The following is a 22103-nucleotide window of genomic DNA, read 5'->3' as shown; positions in this document are numbered from 1 at the left end:
CTGATAGATGAAGAGGGTTAGGAGGAGGCTCAAGTGGAGCATAAATGCTGGCATGGGTCAGGTTAGGCTGAATGGCCTGTTTCTGTGCTGTGTATTCTATGTAATAAGCAGTGGTAACTGAATCCCAAGTGGAGGAGAGGGCACACTGTAAGGGTGGTTACAGGGAGCCATATTTCAGAAAGAACTCCTTCCACCACCACCATCTCCTTCCCACCACCCAGATGCCCCTGAATATACAGGATGTGTGAGATCTGCACACGCACCAACACTTGCTGTACTGGCTGGTTTGTAAATTATTTATAGCCCTGCTGAATGTGCTGAGCTTTCATCAGTTCCATGAATCATCCAGCCTGCATGTGACTCCGTGTCAGAGGGATTGTAGATCACAGCACTTTGTACACTGGATGAGGCAGAGTAATTCCAGGTGAGCTATTTCTAAACTTAATTTTAATAGTGGTGCTTTGGGTAGTAAACCAGTTAATTCCTTCAGTAGAGGATCTCTGATAGGGACGAGTGTGTTACCCAGTTACCGATGGTTGCAACAGGCTCAGCTGAAATGATAAATTAATGATCCTGTGTAGCACATATTCTGATTCTCATACCAGCTCGTCTTTCTTTGCAATTATCAAGCGTATCACTGGAATTAGTGCAGTGTTCATTATCTCCTGGCCTGTCTCAGGGAGTGCTGTGTGTCCCTGGGCCAATCCCGGGAAGTGTTCATTGTTTCCAAACTAGGTGAAACATCTCGGCCAATAGTGCAGGCCAACACGGTTGAAAAGTATAGGAGAGAGGGGGAGTTGAATCAGGAGGTTGTGGTTAATGATGCCAAGGTTTGTCTTTAGGATCCCATGGGCTTTAAGAGGAAAGTGAAGACTGATGTATGAAATTACAGTTTTGAGATCCTGGAAGAATGAGTTAGAGGAGGAAATGATGCAAATAGTTTATATTTCAGCTCAGTGAAGATGTAAGGAGAAGGATTGAGATTGGGCCCTGTCCTCATGAAGGGCAAGGGAGAGGTGGAGGGAGAGACATGCTGGGGCCCCTCTTCCTTGCCTAGTGACGATCAAGCGGCTGAGATTAGCAGAGGTCTGAGAACAGGACTCCAGCCTGTCCTCTCTGACCATGCGAGGCTCTGGCAAAACCCAAACTGAGCATCAGTGAACAGGTTGTTGCTGTGTAAGTGGTGGTTGATAGCACTGTCAGCGATATCTTCAGTCACTCTGCTAATGATTGAGAGTAGACTGATGGGGCAGTAATTGGCCAGGTTGGATTTGTCCTACTTTTTGTGGACAGGACATACTTGGACAAGTGGGAAGATTGTTTATCCAAATTCTGCCAGTTAATGTGTTGCACCTATGGTCTAGTAGCACATTGACCATCAACAGGCCAAGTCAGTACCTCTTGTGTTTCATGTACTTGGATTATGTACTTAAGACTCTGGAATGGGATTTGAATCCATAACCTTCTGGTTAAGAGGCAAGAGTGCTGCCCACCAAGCTACAGCTGACACTGACACAAGTAAGTGACCCTGATGAGGGAGAAGTAGAAATGCTTTCATTTGTGAGGGTCATTAATCAATCAAATAGGGAATTCAGGAGGAAATTCTTTCTCCAGAGAATGATGAGAATGTGAAACTTGCCACTGGGAGGTAAAGCCCTGCTCAGGCTGGGAAAAAGAATCCGACCCGAACCTGCCCAAACCACAGTGGATCCGAGCCCGACCCAGCCCGGGTCCCTCCGACTTTGCTCTGAGCCTGACCCGAACCAAGCCTGACCCCGACCCGACCCGACCCGAGCTGAGCCCGACCCGACCATCCCTTTACTTACCTTCCTGACACCGAACCTGCAAGAAGCTGCAGCGCATACGTGATGACGTCATCGTGACATCACTCACTCACTGAGCAGACTCAGTTCCATCCCGGACTCCCAGCTCAAGTAAGTTTTTTTTTTCATTTCGGTACTTGCCAGCAGAGCACTTATCGTGTGTGCCCGGCCCGGCCCGGCCCGGCCCGACCCGAGCCGAGCCCCAAAGCCGGACCCTGACGGCGGGCCCGACCCAACCCGACCAGAACCCGATACGTCATTGGGTCCCGTCGGGTTCGGATCGGGTAGCAGGCCTTTACCAGGAGGAGTGGTTGAGGAGACTAACAGAGATGCATTTAATGGGGAGCTAGATAAACACATGAGGAAGAAAGGAATAAAAGGGTATGCTGATCAGGTGAGGTGAAATAGGATGCAAGGAGGCTCATGGAGCATAAACACTGGCATGGACCCGTTTCTGTGCTGCTAATTCCGTGTAAAGAAAATTGAACTCCTATGTTTTATTTTGGCATTAGTTCAATTGCAGACTTCAAAGGTTTAAGGTACATTCCTGACTCAACAGATTGTTTATCCAAATTCTGCCAGTTAATGTGCTGCACGTGTGGTTTAGTAGCACAGTGAACATCAATAGCCTGTCATTTTTAATATTCAGAAAACGAGGCAAATGGCCAAACCCCATTGGGCAGACTGCCACTGAGTGTGGAGACGAGTAGGATGAAGGTGGGTGAAGTAGCAATTGGCTGATGCTAAGAACTCCCCGGCTGCTCTTCGAAATAGTGCTGTGGAATCTTTTGCACCACCTGAAAGGGCAGACAGGGCTTCGATTTAAAATCTCATCTAATATTAAAAATATCAGTGTAAAAATAAATCTCAATATTATCAGTAATATTTCATTAGCTGCGTTATTGACTGGATGAAATCTTCATGTTATGTTCATTTGAACTGTGGCAAATACCCAGCAGAACAATTGATCATCCAAGCCTAGGGTGTATTCAGAAAGGTTAATAGCATTAATGGAATTGATTCGGTAGGTAGAGAGAAACGGTTTCCTTTAATGGGAGGAGAAAAGAGAGCATAACCTTAAAATCAGAGCCAGGCGCGACATCAGGAAGCACTTCAACACATCGAAACCTGTTGAGGCTGAAAATTCCAAAAATATGGGATTGATAGATATTTGTTGGGTAAGGGTATTAAGGGTTATGAAACCTAGGTGGGTAGAGGGAGTTAAGATACAGATCTGCCATGATCTACTTGAATGGCAGAATAGGTTGGATGGGTAGAATGGCCTCCTTCCGTTCCTATGAACTCTGACCTTTATATCTGGAGGGTGAAGAGCAGGTAGTTCTGGAACTGTCTGTGGTGCTGGGGTTGGGGACATTTTGCGGTCATGGAATTAATGCTGTACTCGTGCTGTTACAATCTAAACACTGTGAATTCCTCATCATCAATATCTGGGGTCTAACTTGTAATTACTGAAAGAAGTTGGGGGCATAGAATCGAAGAACATCCATTTATGTAGCAGCTTTCCCATCCTTAGGAAACCCAAAGCACCTCAAAGCCAGTGATTTACTTTTGAGGTTCAGTCAGTGTTACAAGAACAAACTACCGATGAAAGGTCATCGAACTGAAACATTAACTCTTGTTTCTCTCTCCGCAGATGCTGCCAGACCTGCTGAGTATTTCCAGCATTTTCTGTTTTTACTTGTTTCTGTTGTTATGTAGGAACGTGCAGTAGCTAATTTGCACACAGCAAGGTCCCACAAGCGGCACTGTGATAAACAACTGGTTAATCTGGTTAACAGTTGGGGGGGCTGCTGGTTTACGGGTGGGGGCTGCTGGTTTATGGGTGGAGGCTGGGGAGCTGCTGGTTTACGGGTGGGGGCTGCTGGTTTATGGGGGGAGGCTGGGGAGCTGCTGGTTTACGGGTGGGGGCTGCTGGTTTATGGGTGGAGGCTGGGGAGCTGCTGGTTTATGGGTGGAGGCTGGGGAGCTGCTGGTTTATGGGTGGGGGCTGCTGGTTTATGGGTGGAGGCTGCTGGTTTACGGGTAGAGGCTGGGGAGCTGCTGGATTATGGGTGGAGGCTGCTGGTTTATGGGTGGAGGCTGGGGAGCTGCTGGTTTATGGGTGGGGGGGGCTGCTGGTTTATGGATGGAGGCTGGGGAGCTGCTGGTTTATAGGTGGGGGGGCTGCTGGTTTATGGGTGGAGGCTGGGGAGCTGCTGGTTTACAGGTGGGGCTGCTGGTTTACGGGTGGGGTCTGAGGAGCTGCTGGTTTATGGGTGAGGGGCTGCTGCAAGGGATTCTGCAGCGTATTTACCAAATGTCGTTTGGGTGAGTTCCTCATGTTTTTCATGGGTGGTGACTGCTAGAAATGCTTGCAGGGGAGTTTTATCCTCGTTAGAATTTATATCTGTTAAACTGGATAGATATTTGTTTACTGTGTATCCGATTAGCACAATCACCAACAGTGCCTATGTTCAATTTCCATTGCTCCTTAATCACCGTTGTGGTCTCTGAATAAACATATAGGCCCAGCAGCTTGCAGTAACTGAGTCACTGTGTGTTGGGTGTCGGGAATGATGTTACGAGGGTGAAGGAAGAGAGCCACTTGTCAGTGAGCAGACAGTGGGATAGGGAGGGTGAAGTCCTTCAATTCATTTCACCGATAATGTTGCTGGTTGTTTTAAACTTAGATGCTCCATCAAATACTCATTTTCCAACAGGAAATTACACTCGGAATAGGTTGTCGGAACCGGGAGAATCTTATTTGAGTACAAAGCCATTGAGTGTCGTTCTTTGTGGATTGTGTCGGTGACTCCTTCACTGATTGAATATGGCAGGGCTGGCTGTGTACCAGAGCAAACCCTGAAAGTGCTAGTGAGCTCACCATGCTGGAAGCAGCCAGCGCTCCAGATTCAGACCTTCCCACTGAGGGGTGAATGATCGGGAGGGTGAAGAATCGGTCAAGTCCTAAAGGCAGAATGTGCAGCCAAATCGACTGGAGAGTTGAAACCTGCTTTTAGGCCTCTGAGAATTTGGTCCTGTCACAAACCCTTTATTTATTCTTAAGATACAGAATCCGCCCACAAGCTATGAAATGAGACAAGAGTGTGAATATTTAAAAGTGTAGGTAACTGCTGAGCAAGAAGATGTTAGCCTTTGAGTCTGGGGGTGTTTGACAGATTTACCAAGTGCGGGTGTATGTTCCTTATTAACAAATCTCGTTGTGTGTTTCTGCAGATTTTTCGCCCACTTGTCTGATGTTTCTGTATCTGTTTTTCTTTTGTAGCAAACCCAGGCTGACACGGACACAAAGTGCCTTCGCTCCAGTGTCTCTGGCATCACCTTTCACAGGTAATGAGGTTTCAACTTACTTTGTACAGACTTCGGTCACTATCTCCTCTCTCGTACTTGTCCACTGTTCCTTCTCCTCCTTGTCCACTGTTTTCTGCTCTGTCACCTTCTCCTTCTCCTCCTCCTGCTCCGCCTCCTCCTCCCTCTATTCTTGTCACTATTCAGAGATGAGCTATTTTGCCACTGAGTGACAAAGCATATACTATCCTAGCACAGGTCTGACATTCCACAGCATCCTGTGGAGAAGCCAAGAATTTCTGCTCCAGCTGCAGAAAGTGTGATTTGCTGCCTCAATCCCAAAACATTTTCTTTCGGGGGAAAAGTTCCAGCTGCTGTGACAATGTCGGCTTCTTGGTGAGTGAGTGGATCAGTTGCCCTAATCCGGACAGGGTCAGGAGGGAGAATGCACTGAATCTAAAGGTTACATAGAGCTGTATAGCAGAGGAGCATCACTGCACTGCACTGCACAGAGGAGTGGCGCGTGGGTGACTGAGGCACTGTAACTATTGAAAGGGGATCGTGAATAAGGCAGAATTCACAATACCCAAAAGCACTTTACAGCCAATGAAGTACTTTTGAAGTGTAGTCACTGTTGCAGTGTGGGAAATACGGCAGCCAATTTGTGCACAGCAAGCTCCCACAAACGGCAACATGATAATGACTGTATAATCTGTTTTAGTGATGTTGGATAAGGATTAACTTTAATCCTATGGTACCGGGGAGAACTCCCCTGCTCTTCTTAAGAGTGCCATGGGGTCTTTATATGTCCACCTGAGAGAGTAGATGAGGCCTCAGTTTAACATCTCCTTCAAAACACAGCTCCTCTGACAGTGCAGCACTCCCTCGGCACTGCACTGGGAATGTCAGCCTGGATTTATATACTCTTGTCCTGGAGTGGGATTTGAACCCACAACATTCTGGCTCGGGTGAGAGTGTTACCGACTGAGCCACGGGTGACCGAGAGGGAATGTCGGGAAGCAAAACAACTCCTGGCAAATCTCCTAGCAGTCTGTTTCTTGCTGTTGTGATCTCCTCTTATTTGAGTTTAAACCTTCACAGTTAGACAATGAAGGCAAATCCCAGAGTTGATATTTCCTGATTTTTTCCACCCACCCAACAGAAGCTTTGGGGATGTGGTGGAGAATCTTAGAACTTCCTGAAATAGGGAATGTCTTCAATTTAGAGATTCTGTCTCTTTTTGAATTAACTCAACCCCAACCAGATTTTATTTTTTATTCCCTTGTCTCTCCAGAAATGCAGGTCTTTTGTCCCTTCACTGCTTTTTCCTGATAATTTATTTGATTTATCATTTATAATATGTTCATACTCCCAGGTTCCTCATTTCTAAACGGATGCTTCCTGGCATTTTTAACACCCTTTTCTTACCAGTTAAAATGAGGACAGTGGGAGCCCTGAACCTTTTTTGTAACCTCGACACTTGATTATTCCAATGCTGTCCTCACCAGTTTCACACCTTGCAGCCTCTGTAAACTTGAGCTGTTTGTGTCCTAACTTGCACCAAGTCTCATTCATCCATCTGCTCCGTGCTCGCTGACCTACATTGATTCCTGGTCTGGAAACACTTTGATTTTAAAGTTCTCTTCCTTGTTTACAAATGCCTCCATGATGTGGCCCCGTCTTATCTCGGTAATGTCCTGCTGCCTTACAATGCTCTGAGATCTCAGCACTCCTCCAATTCTGTCCTCTTGCACATCTCTGATTTTCTTTGCTCCTTTGTTCGTGGCTGTACCTTCAGCTGCTGAGGCCCGAAACTCTGGAATTCCCTCCCTGTCTCTCTACCACTGTCTGCTCCTTTAAGTTGCTCCTTTTAAAACCAAGCTTTTAGTGAACTGTCCTAATGTCTCCTGATGTGACTGGGTACCAAATTTTGTTTGATAACATCTCGGAAAGTTTTGCATTGTTACAGGTGTTATATAAATGTAAATTGGTTGTTTTTATATGGTAATATTATTTCTCACGGAGTGATCATTGAGGCATTTAAAAAAAAATGCTCCTCTCATTTACCCCAATTTTCGCTCCTTTTGCTCTGACCATTTACAGTGATAGTTTGTCAGTTGGCATTGGGTGATTTTGCGTGAGCCTAGACCTCAGGAATATGTGGTCTGGATGATTGGTTGCGGGGGCAGCGTTTGGTGGGGTGAAATTACACCCTAGTCTGGATTGAGTCTGCTGTATTTTTTTTTACAATGAGTATTCACTGCTGCGAATTCTTTCTCTATTTTATTCTTAACAAAATCAAAGATGTTTATCATTAAGCAGTTTCTCTGGACCATTGCGATACCATGACCCGCTGGGGTAATTAATTGCATTTCTGGAGAGATGAGGAATTGAGGGATACCATGAGAAGGCAACTGGTTGCAGTTCTGTTCATTCTTCAAATTGAAATCTTTCCCTATTTCTGGACATTCTATAGTCACCATGATGAGAGAGAGATTTGCATTGATGGCTGCCATATTGAGTTACCTATCTCAGCAGAGTTGTTGTGAGAAGGAACTGGGAGAGAGGCTCTAATAGAATCATACAGCAGAGAAGGAGGCTATTCGATCCATCGTACCTGTGTCAGCTTTTCGAAGGCACTATCCAATTAGTCCTGCTCCTCTGCTCGCTCTTCATAGCCCTGCAGATTTTTCCTTTGATTATTTATCCAGTTGCTTTTTGAAAGTTACTGTTGAATCTGCTTCCAGCAGCCTCGGCAGTGCATTCCAAATCATCATAACTCGCTGTATTTATATTTTTAAAAAAAGTCCACTCAGCTCACCCCAGTTCTTTTGTCAATTAATCTTAAATCTGTGCCCTCTGGTTATCTCTTAATGGGGAACTTCCCCAAGCAAGGGAAAATAAAACATTCCTGACACTCACCACAGATCTGAATTTGCAGGTGCCTGGGGTGTAGGTATCTTAGGCAGAGATGCTGGGTGTGGGACCAAGGGGCAAAATAAAAACCACAATCAGAAACTCATTCATTCACACTGGGGGCGGTGGCGGGGGGGGGGGCGGCGGGGGGGAGGGGTAAAAGTGCGAAATCTTTTCTGTTTTCACTGACATTCTCTCTTCATCTGTAATCAACAGGAGAAACTGTGTCACTGGTCGACCTGGATATTTCTTGCCGTGGCCCCCCCTCACCTCATCCCCCAACCGCACCACCCCCTCCTCGCCGGAGCCTCAGCCTTCTAGGTACAGTATACAGAATGCACCAAGCAGCGATTATAGGCCATCATTTGGTGTATTTAGTCACATCTTCATTTGTCAATCTTTTGAAAAAGATAATGCCTACTGAATGTGTGCTTGTTCTCTCTCTCTCTTTTTCTTGATTCTATAATGGAGTGTTGTTTATTCAAGGAGAGTGAAGTAATTGGGCCCTTGTGGTTGTTTGACATCTGTTGTGCAGGCCGTGTGTTCCAACATTTCCATCTCTTTAGTGCAGCATTTCCCTAACAAATGTCAACAACGAACGGACAAGCAACTGCACCACCCGTTCACACTGCTAACCTACAGATCAGAGGTTTATCCGTTTATTTTCAGACATGTTTGAGTTTTTGTGGAACCTCATCCTGCCTTGGATCTTGTTTGATGCCCCCATTCTACCAGTACTTCCTTTATAGCATTGCTCCAGCAACACCCCACATTCAGTGGTGAACTAACTAAAGTGGCACTTCAGCTGCTAGCAGCACAGTGAAAACCACGGTCAGCAATGCCACAGTGCCCAATGCAAACAGTCAGTGGAGGGTGAGGCTGGTTGGCAGTGTGCTTAGTAAATAGTATCTGGTGTTTGTCCTTCTCCGGTCAACAGAATATAAATAACTGAGAATCCGATTTGTTCAACTGTAGCCATTCGTCATAAATATTTAATCCGCTTACACAAGCAATAAGGTCGAGGTGGGTGAGGAAGGCCATTCAGCCCATCCAACCAGGAAACCCATCCCCGTCACTGCATCCATTTGTTTTGTAAACAAATCCAGTGGGTTTTGTCTCATTACCGTACCAGGAATTCATTGCAACTGTTAGTCACTCCTTGTGTGAGCAAGAACGCCCTGATATCGGGACTCTCTTGTTTGAACTAGGTTAATCCTGTGCGTGGAATTTTGACTTTGGATGACAATGTGAAATGATTAATATTGGCTCAGCCCATTTACAGTTGCATATACTCTCCCATTGGGGAGGGAAACTTCATTTCACTTGAGAATAAATCTTCTAATCTCGGAATGATGAGTTATTCTAGCATTTTGCCCTGTTTGCTTGATTGTAAAGGCCCCAGAACCTGCTTAAATAGCGTGCAAATTACAACAACACAAACAACTTGCAAATATATAGCACCTTTAATGTAGCAATATGTTATGTTTTACCTCTCCAAGTGCTGAAATCTAGTATCTGGATTATGTGAACATAAGAACTAGGAGCAGGAGTAAGCAATTCAGCCCTGGAGCCTGCTCCGCCATTCAATACGAACATGACTGATCTCATCCCAGCCTCAACTCCACTTTCCTGCCTGTTCTCCATAGCCCTTCAACCCATTACTAATTAAAAATCTGTCTATCTCCTCAAATTTACTCAATGTCCTGGCATCCACCGCACTCTGGGGTAGTGAATTCCACAGATTCACGACCCTTTGAGAGAAGTAATTTCTCCTCATCTCTGTTTTAAATCTGCTACCCCTTATCCTAAAACTATGACCTCTCGTTCTAGATTGCCCCACCAGAGGAAACATCCTCTCTACGTCTACTTTGTCAATCCCCTCAATCATCTTGTATACCTCAATTAGATCTCCTCTCATTCTTCTAAACTCCAGAGAGTAAAGGCCTAAACTGATCAATCTCTCTTCATAAGACAAACCCCTCATCTCTGGAATCAATCTAGTGAACCTCCTCTGAACTGCCTCCAATGCAACTACATCCCTCCTCAAGTAAGGGGATCAAAACTATACGCAATTCTCCAGGTGCGGTCTCACTAATGCCTTGTACAGTTGCAGCAACACTTCCCTACTTTTATACTCTATTCCTTTAGCAATAAATGCCTAAATTCCATTTACCTTCCTTATTACCTGTTAGACTTGCAAACTAGTTTTCTGCGATTCATGCACGAGGACACCCAGATCCCTCTGCACCGAAGCACTCTGAAGTTTCTCTCCATTTAGATAATAATTTGCCTTTCTATTCTTCCGACTAAAATGGATAACCTCACACTTATCCACGTTAAACTCCATCTGCCAAATTTTGGCCCATTCACCTAACCTATCCATATCCATTTGTAAATTTCTTATTTGTTTAATGCAACTTACTATCCCACCTATTTTAGTGTCATCTGCAAATTTGGCTACAGTACCTTCCATCCCTGCATCCAAGTCATTAATATAAATTGTAAATAGTTGGGGCCCGAGGGCCAAACCCTGTGGCACCCCACTAGTTACATCTTGCCAACCAGAAAAGGACCCATTTATCCCGACTCTCTGTTTTCTGTTGGTTAGCCAATCCTCTAAGCTAATAAATTGCCCTTTATCCCATGTGACCTTACCTTGTGTATTAACCTTTTGTGCGGCACCTTATCAAATGCCTTCTGCAAGTCCAGATAAACTACATCTACAGGATCCCCATTATCCACTTTGCTTGTTACAGCTTCAAAGAACGCTAGCAAATTAGTCAAACACGATTTACCCTTCATAGAACCATGCTGACTCTGATGGATTGCGTTTTAACTTTCTAAATGTCCTTTTATTACTTCCTTAATAATGGATTCTAACAGTTTCCCAACGACAGATGTTAAACTAACAATTCTATAGTTTCCTATTTTCTGCCTCCCTCCCTTTTTGAATAAGGGCTTTTTTCCAATCCACTGGAACCTTTCCCGCATCCAGGGAATTTTGGAATATTATAACCATTGGATCCACTATCTCCGCTGCCACTTCCTTTAAGACCCTAGGATGTAGGCCATCAGGCCCTGGGGACTTGTCTGCCTTCAATCCCAATAGTTTGCTCAGTACTTTTTCCCTAGTGATGATGATTGTTCTAAGTTCCTCCCTTTCTATAACCTCTGCATTACCTGTTACTATTAGGATGGTACTAGTGTCCTCCACCGTGAAAACTGAGGCAAAATACTGAATTAGTGTCTCCACCATTTCTGTGTTCCCCTCTATTAAGTCTCCAAGGGACCAACAGTCATTTTAGCTACTCTCTTACTTTTTATATACTTACAGAAGCTTTTACTATCTGTTTTTATATTTTGCGCTAGTTTTCTTTAATAATTTATCTTTGCTCTTTTTATTACTTTTTTCGTAACACTTTGTTGATCTTTAAAAGTTTCCCAATCTTCCAGCCTGCCACTGGCCTTTGCAATATGGTATGCCTTAGTTTTTGTCTTTATGTTAACCTTAACTTCCTTGCTTAGCCATGGATGTTTTTTCCCCCTCTTAGAATCCTTCTTCCTCTCTGGAATATATTTTAGTTGGGATAAATTGAATATCTGCTTAAACATCTGCCACAGCTGATCAACTGTCCTACCTTTTAGTCTTCCTGCCCAATCCACTAGGGCCAAATCTGTCCTCATGCCTCTGTAATTACCTTTGTTTAACTCCAGAACGCTAGTGTGGGACTCCAGTTTCTCGCCCTCAAACTGAATTTGAAATTCTAGCATGCAGCCAACAGCACCTGACATTATTAGGAGTTGGATCTTCGCTCACTGTATTGTGAGCATGGTTGTGGCAGGGTGTAGTGCAGATGTTTGCAATTCCTCCTGGTGATAATCACATCACAGTGGTTGGGGGTGGGTGCAAGCTGGTGACTGAGGTTTGAGGCCCAGGTGGTGGATCAGTACCTGCCCTGATCCCACCTGTTAGTCTCCGTTTTATTTCTGAGGAAACGTGTTGTTTTTCAGATGACATTGCAGGGCCGCAGCCTCCATGTGACCCGGTGAGCCCAGCTGCTGCTAGCTTACAGTTGTTGCCTCTGCCACCACCTCCTCCGCCTCACACCTCCATCCAGCAGAGTCTCAGCTTAAACGGTAAGACCATGCCTCCTCTTCATAAGAACATAAATAGGAGGCCATTCAGCCTGTGAGCCTGCTTTGGCACTCAATAGGTTCATAGCTGATCTACCTCAGCTACACGTTCCCATACTATCCCCATGTCCTTTATCCCATCAGTGCCCAAAAATCTGTCCGTGTCAGTCTTGAATATTCTCGATGACTGAATATCCACAGCTCTCTGGGGTAGAGAATTTCAAAGATTCACAACCCTTTGAGTGAAGAAATTTCTCTTCATCTGGGGAAACGGTTTATCAAAGTATTAGAAGTCGGGAAATAAAAGTAATTTTAATTTGTTATTTTTCACATTCGTCACTGGATCCAGTATCCACCAGCCAAGGAAACCTATTCCATTGCCTCTGCAGTGCAGCCATGTAGCTGGCAAGATTACTCGATTGTTTTTATATTTTGGTTTTGGTTTTCATGCTACCACTCAGTCCATCTACGTGAATGCAGAGAAACTAGCCATGCAGGAAGCCATGGGAGTGACGCCAGAAACCCAAAACCAAAGACGAAGAATGTCTAACTTTAGGAAGAAACCGGTAAAATGGCTGCGTTCTTTCTCCAATAATTTTCTCCTGTAAGCAGAGAAAGTTAAGGGGAGATTCAGGAGAGCGGTTCAGAATCATGAAGGGTTTTGCTAAGGAATGGGAGAAACTGTTTGCTGTGGTGGATGAGTCAGTAGCCGGAGGGCACGGAATTAAGCTGATTCGCAAAAGAACCAGAGGAGAGGTGAGAATTTCTTTGAAAACACAATGAGTTGTGATCTGGAATATACTGTATGAAAGGGCAGTGGAAACCGATTCAGTAGTTGCTTTCAAGAGGGAATTGGATAAATAATTGAAGGGGAAAATTTTCTGAGGAGTGGGTCTTATTGGATACCCCTCTCAAAGAGCCAGCACAGGCATGATGGGCCGAATGGCCTCCTTTCTACTGTAAGATGCTGACTCTAAATGACCGATAAATAAATGTTCTCAGGAATCGAGCATTTTGTTGCGCATTGCTGTGATTTCATTAACGAGTTTCTGATTATGGAAGATATTCCCTCGTCTCTTTACTGGACTGAAGTGTTGCATCTTTAGTTAAAACCGCGACATCCTAACATCATGGTGTTTGGTTCTCCCATACCATTAATCTGGCACGCCAACAATAACTTGCATTTATATGGGCGTCTCAAACATAGTAGAACTTCCCAAGGCATTTCACAGGAACGTTATCAGCCAAAACATTGACACCAAGCTACATAATAAAGAGCTATTAAGACAGGTGATCCAAAGTTTGGTCAAAGAGATAGGTTTTAAAGAGCGTCATAAAGAGAGAGATAGAGAGGTGGCAATGGTTAGGGAGGGAATTTCAGAGCTTGGGGTTTAGGCAGCTGAAGGCTGGAGCAGCAATTAAAAACAGGGATGTGCAAGAGTCCAGAATTGAAGGAGCACAGAGATCTCGAAGGGTTGTGGGGCTGGAGGAGATTACAGAGATAGGGAGGGGCGAGGCCATGGAGAGAGTTGAAAATCGAGGCCTTGCCAGACTGGGAGCCAGGAGTGATGGCTGAATGGGAACATTACAGAATCATTTCTTTCTGGAAGCTTCTCCATGGTGGAATGTGGGGGGTGATTGTCCTTCCTTTGAACTCTCCAGTGAGATTACTACCTTGCGATCACTCATCGTTGTTTGTGCTCTCCTGCTTGTTGAGGGTGTGGAGATGTGCTGTCAGTTTCAGTGACTGATTGGATTTTGTTTTTGTCTTGCAGACACCTTGCAGAGGAACTCACCCCAAAGCCGGCCGATGACTGTGCAGCCACAGCACTGCCTGCTGAACAGGAGGGACTCGAGCAGCTTTGCAGCCAGTTTACGGGAGCTTGAAAAGGTACAAACCTTCTGTTGTCGCCGTTTTATTCAGAATGTCTGTAAAACTTTCACTGGCATCAATAATATGGAAGAGGGGAGGAGAAGGAAAAAAAACAGATTCTGTCTGGTAGCGCAAATTGTGACTCAGTGGATAGTGTTGTCACCTCCGAGATAGTCACCTAGTCATGGGTTCCAGCCTCGCTTCAGAGACTTGAGCTGATAATCCAGACCAACACTATCAGTGCAGTACTGAGGGAGGGCTGCACTGTCGGAGGTGCCATATTTCAGATGAGCTGTTGAACTGAGGCCCTGTCTGCCCTCTCAGGTGGAAGTAAAAGAGCCTTTGACACTATTTCAGAGGAGAGCAGGGAGTTCTCCCCGGTGTCCTGACCAATATTTATCCCTCAAGCCGCATCACAAAAAAACAGATTATCTGGCCATTATCACATCGCTGTTTGTGGGAGCTTGCTGTGCATAATTGGCTGCTAAGTTTCCTACATTACAACAGTGACTACATTTGAAAAAGTATGTCATCAGTTGTAAAGTGCTGAAAGTCACTGTATAATCACAGGTATAAAAATAAGAAATGCTGGAACCATTCAGCAGGTCTGGCAGCATCTGTGGAAAGAGAAGCAGAGTTAACGTTTCGGGTCAGTGACCCTTCTTCGGAACTGGCCCGAAACGTTAACTTTGCTTCTCTTTTCACAGATGCTGCCAGACCTGCTGAGTGGTTCCAGCATTTCTTGTTTTTATTTCAGATTTCCAGCATCCGCAGTATTTTGCTTTTAGGATAATCACAGGTCTTTCCTTCGTCTACTCGATGCATCCTGTTTCCGAACATGGCAGAGATTGAAAATTCTTTACCAGTTTCATGCCCGCTGTTCTGTCTCCTGCAGTGTGGCTGGTATTGGGGGCCGATGAACTGGGATGATGCTGAAATGAAGTTGAAGGGAAAGCCGGATGGTTCGTTCCTGGTGAGGGACAGCTCTGACCCACGCTACATCCTCAGCCTCAGCTTCCGCTCGCAAGGAATCACGCATCATACCAGGATGGAACATTACCGAGGTGAGGACAACAACAACTTGCATTTATGTAGCACCTTTAATATAGTACAACATCCCAAGGCCACAGGGGTGTTATCAAACAAAATATGACACCAAGGCACATGAGATATTAGGGCAGGTGACCAAAAGCTTGGTCAGAGGTTGGTTTTAAGGAGTGTCTTTCAGGAGGAGAGGCGTAGAGAGGTGGTGAGGTGTAGGGATGGAGTTCAGGGCCCAGGCAATTGAAGGTACGGGCACCAATAGTGGAGTGATTAAAATCAGGGATGTTCAGGAGGGCAGAATTGGAGGAGTGTAGAGAGGATTTGAAAACCAGGATGTGAATTTTAAAAGCACGATGTTGCTTAAACGGAAGCCAGTCTAGGTCAGCGAGCACATGGGGTGATAGGTGAATGGCATTTGATGCAAGTTAGGACCCTAGCAGCAGAATTTTGGGTAACCTTAAGTTTACAGAGTGAGTAGAATTTGGGAGGTTGGTCAGGAGTGTCTTCGAATAGTCAAGTTTAGAAGTAACAAAGGCACAGATGAGGATTTCAGTAACAGATGAGCTGAGGCAGGGATGGTGTGGGTAATGTTATCGAAGTGGAAATAGAACAGCTGTAGGACAAGGTTCCAAATACAGAGGTTTGTTTCTCTGCCTTCAGCATCAAGGGTTCAATTTCACCCCAGCCCAGTGTTAATTCTACTCATAGTTCTTTAGATGTTCAGAGATATGTAGGGATTTGTGATGTGAAAGACAGATAATTCAGTTAAAAATGTCATAAATGTGACCGTGAAATTCTTCAAGCGCTTTTTTTTTAGTTATTTATTTAGAGATACAGCACTGAAATAGGCCCTTCGGCCCACCGAGTCTGTGCTGACCATCAACCACCCATTTATACTAATCCTACATTAATCCCATTACACTCTCACATTCCCACCTTCCCTCAATTCCCCTACCACCTACCTACACTAGGGGCAATTTATAATAGCCAATTTTCCTATCAACCTGCAAGTCTTTGGCGGTGGGAGGAAACTGGAGCACCCGGAGGAAACCCACGCGGTCACAGGGAGAACTTCCAAACTCCGCACAGGCAGTACCCAGAATCGAACCCGGATCGCTGGAGCTGTGAGGCTGCGGTGCTAACCACTGCACCACTGTGCCGCCCTTAATCTCACCAGTTGTTTTAATCTCGCCAGTCGTTTTTAGGTTGTCCGGTTGATTGGAGCAGAGGTAGGCTTCCCTTCCTGTGCTACAGAATGGGGATGGCCTCGAGTCCCCTGCTTTGCTCAGTTCCTAATCACAGTTGGACCGAGTGCAGACTGCTGCAGCAATGGGGAGAGAGAAAAATGCAGGATCTGGTTATGCTTGTGCAGTCTCGACAGGAGAGGTGGCATTCCCAGTGACTTGCGAGCAGGTTGTGCACCTTCTCTCTCTAGAGAGGTCCTAACAGTCAAAGAAAAGAGCTACAGATCACAGAAGTAAGGAAAGGCGCTTTATGCAGATATATCCCCATTACACGGGCACATCTCAGTGCAGTACTGAGTAAGTGCTGCACTGTCTGTGGTGTAATCTTTCAGTCCCAGAACAGAGACTTGTCTGTCCTCTCAGGTGGATGGAAAGACCCCATGGCACTATTCGAAGGAAAGCAGGAGGGTTCTCCCAGAGTCTTAGACAATATTTATTCCTCAACCAACATCACTAAAAACAAATTGTCTGGTCGTTATCACATTGACGTTTGTGGGATCTTGCTGTGCACCAATTGACTGCCGCAATTCCTACATTACAACAATGGCTGCATTAATAAAAAATGTATTTAATTGGTTGAGATGCCCTGAGGTTCTGACAGGCGCTATATAAATGTAAGATATTTTTAAAAAGCAAGGTGAAAGACAAAACCATTGGCAGGGGTCACTATTGAGAGTTGCATTGCGAAAAACTGATCAGTTTTTCATTCCTAATACTTGTGCAGCAGCCATGCTGGGTATGTTAGAGGCTACAATATGTAGGTGACCGGGTAGCAGATGGCACTGACGCTGTTTGTTCTCTGGTTTTGTGATCAATAAGATGCTATTACTGGGATTATTTTCAGCAGCAGGGAATGATTTGTATGCTCGGTATTCCATCATTTTTATTCTGTTCATGCTGGCTGGAAAGGTCAGTGCCTATCGCTAGTTGTCCTGAGAAGGAGATGATGGACTGCCTGCCACCTTCTTGAACAAATTGTGATGTTCTACAGCTGAATGGCCACTTAAGAATTAATCACATTTCGTGGGACTGGAGTCCCATATAGACCCAGACCGCGATAGGGCAACAGATCTCCTTCACTATAGAACATTAGTCTAACGGTGACCATGAAACCATTGTCAATTGTTGTAAAAACCCATCTGATTCACTAATGTCCTTTAGGGAAGGAAATCTGCCGTCCTTACCTGGTCTGGCCTACATGTGACTCCAGATTCACTGCAATGTGGTTGACTCTTAAAATGCTCTCTGAAATGGCCGAGCAAGTTACTCTTTTGTCAAGGGCAATTAGGGATGGGCTATAAATGCTGGCCTAGCCAGTAACGCCCACATCCCATGAATGAATTTTAAAAAAGTCTGGCAGTTCCATGATCACGTCTACTGATTTTTTTTTTCAAACTGAATTCAAATTCACAATCTCGTTATCTGCATCATTAGCCCTGTACCACAACCATGACATATCCACTATCCAATTTTTATGTTGTATTGTCATGTATTACAAGAAGCACAAACACTATTGATTTCCACGGGGGACTTTACTGATTCTCCACTGTAACTTCAGCTGAAAATCCACAGAAAGCATAAATAACGAAGTGCATGGGAATTGATCTTTACAGACTTAACAGAAGACTCATTGGGACAGTAGGAGGCCATTCAGCCCCTCGAGTCTGTTCCGCCATTCAGCTAGATCATGGCTGTCCTGTATCTCAGCTCCATCCATCCAACTTGGTTCCATATTCCTTAATGCATTTACCTGTCAAAAATCTTTCAATCTCAGTTTTGAAATTTTCCATTGACCCCCGGCCTCAACAGCTTTTTTTGGGGGAGTGAGTTCCAGATTTCCATCCCCTTTGTGTGAAGAGGTTCTTCCTGACAACACCTGTGAATGGCCACGCTCTAATTTTAAGGCTATGTCCCCTTGTTCTTGGCTGCCCCACCAGAGGAAATAATTTCTCTCTATCTACCCTATCAACTTCTTTAATCATCTTAAAGACAATTAGATTCCAGAATTTTGGACCTGAATGAAGAACCAGCGCAAAGTAACCCACAAATCAATTAAACACTGCATCAAGCTGCTGACAGACTTCTCCATCAGCTGACGGCTCAAAGATCCTTTGACTATCATTTGAGTTTAACATGAAACTTTCATTCACTCTGCACAACCTCTGCTGCTGCAGTTTGGCCAAACCCCTCACTAGTACAGTAGCTCATTGTTAAAAAAGATGCCTGCATGCAAACAGTGGGGCACGCACTTGTGCGTGCACTCACACATAGACACAAGAATCATGGATGTCTGGTAGTGATTATAGGGTACTAACCAAATTGGGGGATTCAGATGATCATAAATTGCACGAGCAACGTTTGAGAATTTCATTCGTGCTGAACTCCATGATTAGATTCCAGACTTGAAGCCGATTGCTGCTAAATGTTGTTCGTGACCCAGACATGAAGATTGCAGAAGGTGCACCGGCTGTATGTTATGTAATCTACACTGCATGCTACATAAGCTATATATTGTGTATTATATAATCTATGCATTGCTTTCCAGTAGAGGTGCAATATTTTATTCCCAAACTCTTAGTTTGGTGGACTGTCAGGGTGGTGGAAGGAGTATGGGATGAAGATTAACATCAAAAAGACAAAAGTGATGAAGGTGGGAAAAAAACAAATCAGAGATGGACATTAAAGTAAATGGCTAACAACTGGAACAGGTGTTGGAGTTCAAATACCTTGGTACCATACTGACAAAGATGGGAGATGCACGATATGATTGAGAATTGCAATGGCAAAGAGTGCATTCAACAGATGAAAGGAGTTGTTAACCAAGGGGCTGAGCATTAACCTGATCATGAGAATCATCAAACCAGTTATATGGAGTGTTCTCCTATACAGAGCAGAGACATGGACCCTGTGCAAGGCAAACATCAAGACGTTAGAAGCTTGAAGTGTGGTTCTGGAGACAAATATGAAAAATCAGCTGGTCAGCGAGGGTGACAAACAACAAAGTGCTCAGAAGGGTCAAGGAGCGTTTTTCCATCATCGAAACCATCAGAAGAAGGAAATAGAAATGGATTGGTCACATCATCAGACATGAAGGCCTGCTGAACACAGTGATTGAAGGTAGAATGGAGGGGAAAACGAGGAAGGGACTGGCAATGCTACACTTGGAGAAGGAAGGACAATACGAGTATGTAAAGAAATGGGCCATAAACCGGCAGATGTAAGAATGGGGTAAGGACCTGCTGAAAGGCAGAACGCCAAAGAAGAAAGAAGTAGTTTGCTTGAATTGTCACTCTCACCAGGCAGTCAGTTTTAACAACTAGTTTGATGTCCTTTTAAGATGACATTTGTTCTGATCTAAGATCATGAAATCCATGCTACTTATTATAAATGGGGCCCATGCAATAGCTGTCGTCATCCCAGACTCTTAGTGTGTGTTTCACAAGCCAATATTTGCACACTATGAAACTTGTGGTTTGCATTTAATTTTTCTGAAACTCCTTAATAAGATGTAAGCTGTCACAAGCACACTTTATTTCCTATTCCCAGAATCCAGGTTGATACACTCTGTTGATGAGAAAACACACAAGGGGATTGTTTTAATGAGCAGCAATCCAGGCTTGTGTTTGTGCAGTTGAGTATAACCTTGTTTATTTTTACAATTAAGGGTGAGAATAGAGCCAGAGGACATAAATTTAAATTAGTGAATAGTAAATTTAAAACAGCTATTGAGAAGAGCTGCATTACTGACAGAATGAAAGGCTGGCTGTGCATTACCAAGTCAACTCCATCTTCTTAAATAACTGAACTAAAGGGAAAGACAGGCTACGAATGAGTAAGTAGGCGACTGTGAAACATATGAGCAGCCTAGAGATTGCCTCGGCACAGTATTGGAACTAGGTTAGCAGATCTCCTGTGGCATTGCTCCTGGATACTGTAGGACCTGGATTGCAGGCACTGATCTTCACTCTGCTCCTATTGGAGTCTAACACAATGCTGTAATACAGCAAATACTGAAGCAATAACCGACTTAAGGTGTGCAATGGTTTTTATCTTTAGTGATACTGAAAGATACAGGCCTCACAGGTACAAGAACATAAATAGGAGCAAGAGAAAGTCATTTGCCCCCTCAGGTCTTCTCCGCCATTCAATGGAATCATGGCTGATCTACCTCAATTCCACTTTCCCACTCTATTCCCATATACTTTGATTCCCTTTGTGCCCAAAGATCTATTGATCTCAGTCTTGAATATTCTCAATGTCTGAGCATCCACAGCTCTCTGGAGGTAGAGAATTCCAAAGATTCACAACCCCCTGAGTGAAGAGGTTTCTCCTCAACTCCGTCCTAAATGGCCGATCACTTATTCTGAGACTGTGACCCCGGGTTCTAGATTCCCCAGCCTGGGGGAAACGGCTTCTGCGCACAAATTGCGTTAGTTTTGAGAAGCATTTTTTGTTCAAGTTGCCGTTGAAACTTTTTTGTTTCTCCAAACATAAGCTATTCCATTGGGCAGCGTTTTAGACTGTAATTTAACATAGACTTTGTATGAAAAGAAATTCCTTTATATTTAAGCTCGTAACCTGGTGCAGTTTTTATTAATACAGCTGTAATTGGGTTTATCACAATGAATAAGTATTTAATCCGAGTCCCGAGTCCATCACCCTGTTGTGGTACAATTTCAGATAATTGAAAATGAAAAGGTTCTGGCTTAAGCCAGGCTGCAGAAACATAAGCAAATACTCTAGGCTGACACTCCGGTGCAGTGTTGAGGGAGTGTAGCACTGTCAGAGGTGCTGGCTTTTGGATCAGATGTTAAACCTGTTTGCCCTCTCAGGTGGACATAAAAGAACCCATGGAACTATTCAAAGAACAGGGGAGATCTCCTGGTGTCCTCACCAATATTTATCCCACAGCTAACAGCTAAAACAGGTTATCTGATCATTATCACATTGCTATTTGTGGGAGCTTGCTGTGCACTTGTAGGTTGTGGTGCTTCCTACAGTACAACGACTTATATTTATTTAGCATTTTTTAATGTAATAAAATGTCCCAAGGCACTTCACAAGAGTGTTATATTACAAAATATGACACCGAGACGCACGAGATATTGGTTCAGAGTTAGGTTTTAAGGAGTGTCCTAAAAGGAGGAAAGTGAGGTGGAGGGCGGGTGTTTCAGAGCTTAGAGCTGAGGCAACTGAAGTTGCAGCCACCAGTGGTGGAGTGGTTAAAATTAGGGATGCTCAACAGGAGTGCAGAGATCTTGGAGGGTTCTGGGGCTGGAGGAGATTACAGAGAAAGGGAGGGGTGAGACTGTGGAGGGAAAATAAGGATGAGAATTTTAAAATCAAGATGTTACTTGCCCGGAGCCAATGTAGGTCAGTGAACACAGGTGAACTGGACTTGGTGTGAGTTAATACATGGGCAGCAGAGTTTTGGATGACTTCAAGTTTACAGAAAGTAGAATGTAGGAGACCAGCCAGGAGTGCGTTGGAATAATCAAGTCCAGAGGTAACGAAGGCATGAATGAGGGTTTCAGCAGCAGATGAGCTGGAACAGGGACGAAGTTGGGCGATGTTACAGAGGTGGAAATAGGCAGTCTTGGAGCAGATATGAGGTTGGAAGCTCATCTCAAGGTCAAATGTGCCACCGAGGTTGTGAACAGACTGGCTTAATCTCATACTGTTGCCAGGGAGAGGGATGGAGTTGGTGGCTTAGGAACAGAGTTTGGAGCAGGGACTGAAAACAGTGGCTTTGCTCTTCCC

General features: G+C 44.5%; 1 protein-coding gene across 2 annotated transcripts in view; it reads left to right on the top strand.

Annotated features, from left to right (window-relative positions):
• socs7 (suppressor of cytokine signaling 7) overlaps positions 1-22103 on the top strand; it is a 70981-nt gene that overhangs the window by 20559 nt on the left and 28319 nt on the right. Inside the window, exons 2-6 of one of the 2 annotated variants that reach the window (XM_068013577.1) lie at positions 5110-5174; positions 8265-8369; positions 12060-12185; positions 13958-14073; positions 14951-15119. In XM_068013577.1, coding sequence (XP_067869678.1) covers positions 5110-5174; positions 8265-8369; positions 12060-12185; positions 13958-14073; positions 14951-15119 — 581 coding nt within the window. The remainder of the gene's footprint in view (positions 1-5109; positions 5175-8264; positions 8370-12059; positions 12186-13957; positions 14074-14950; positions 15120-22103) is intronic. The other variant, XM_068013578.1, reaches the window with a different exon arrangement.

This window comes from Heterodontus francisci, chromosome 33, assembly GCF_036365525.1.
Source record: "Heterodontus francisci isolate sHetFra1 chromosome 33, sHetFra1.hap1, whole genome shotgun sequence".
Classification (NCBI taxonomy): Eukaryota; Metazoa; Chordata; class Chondrichthyes; order Heterodontiformes; family Heterodontidae; genus Heterodontus; species Heterodontus francisci.
This window is presented reverse-complemented; position numbering and strand designations above follow the sequence as displayed.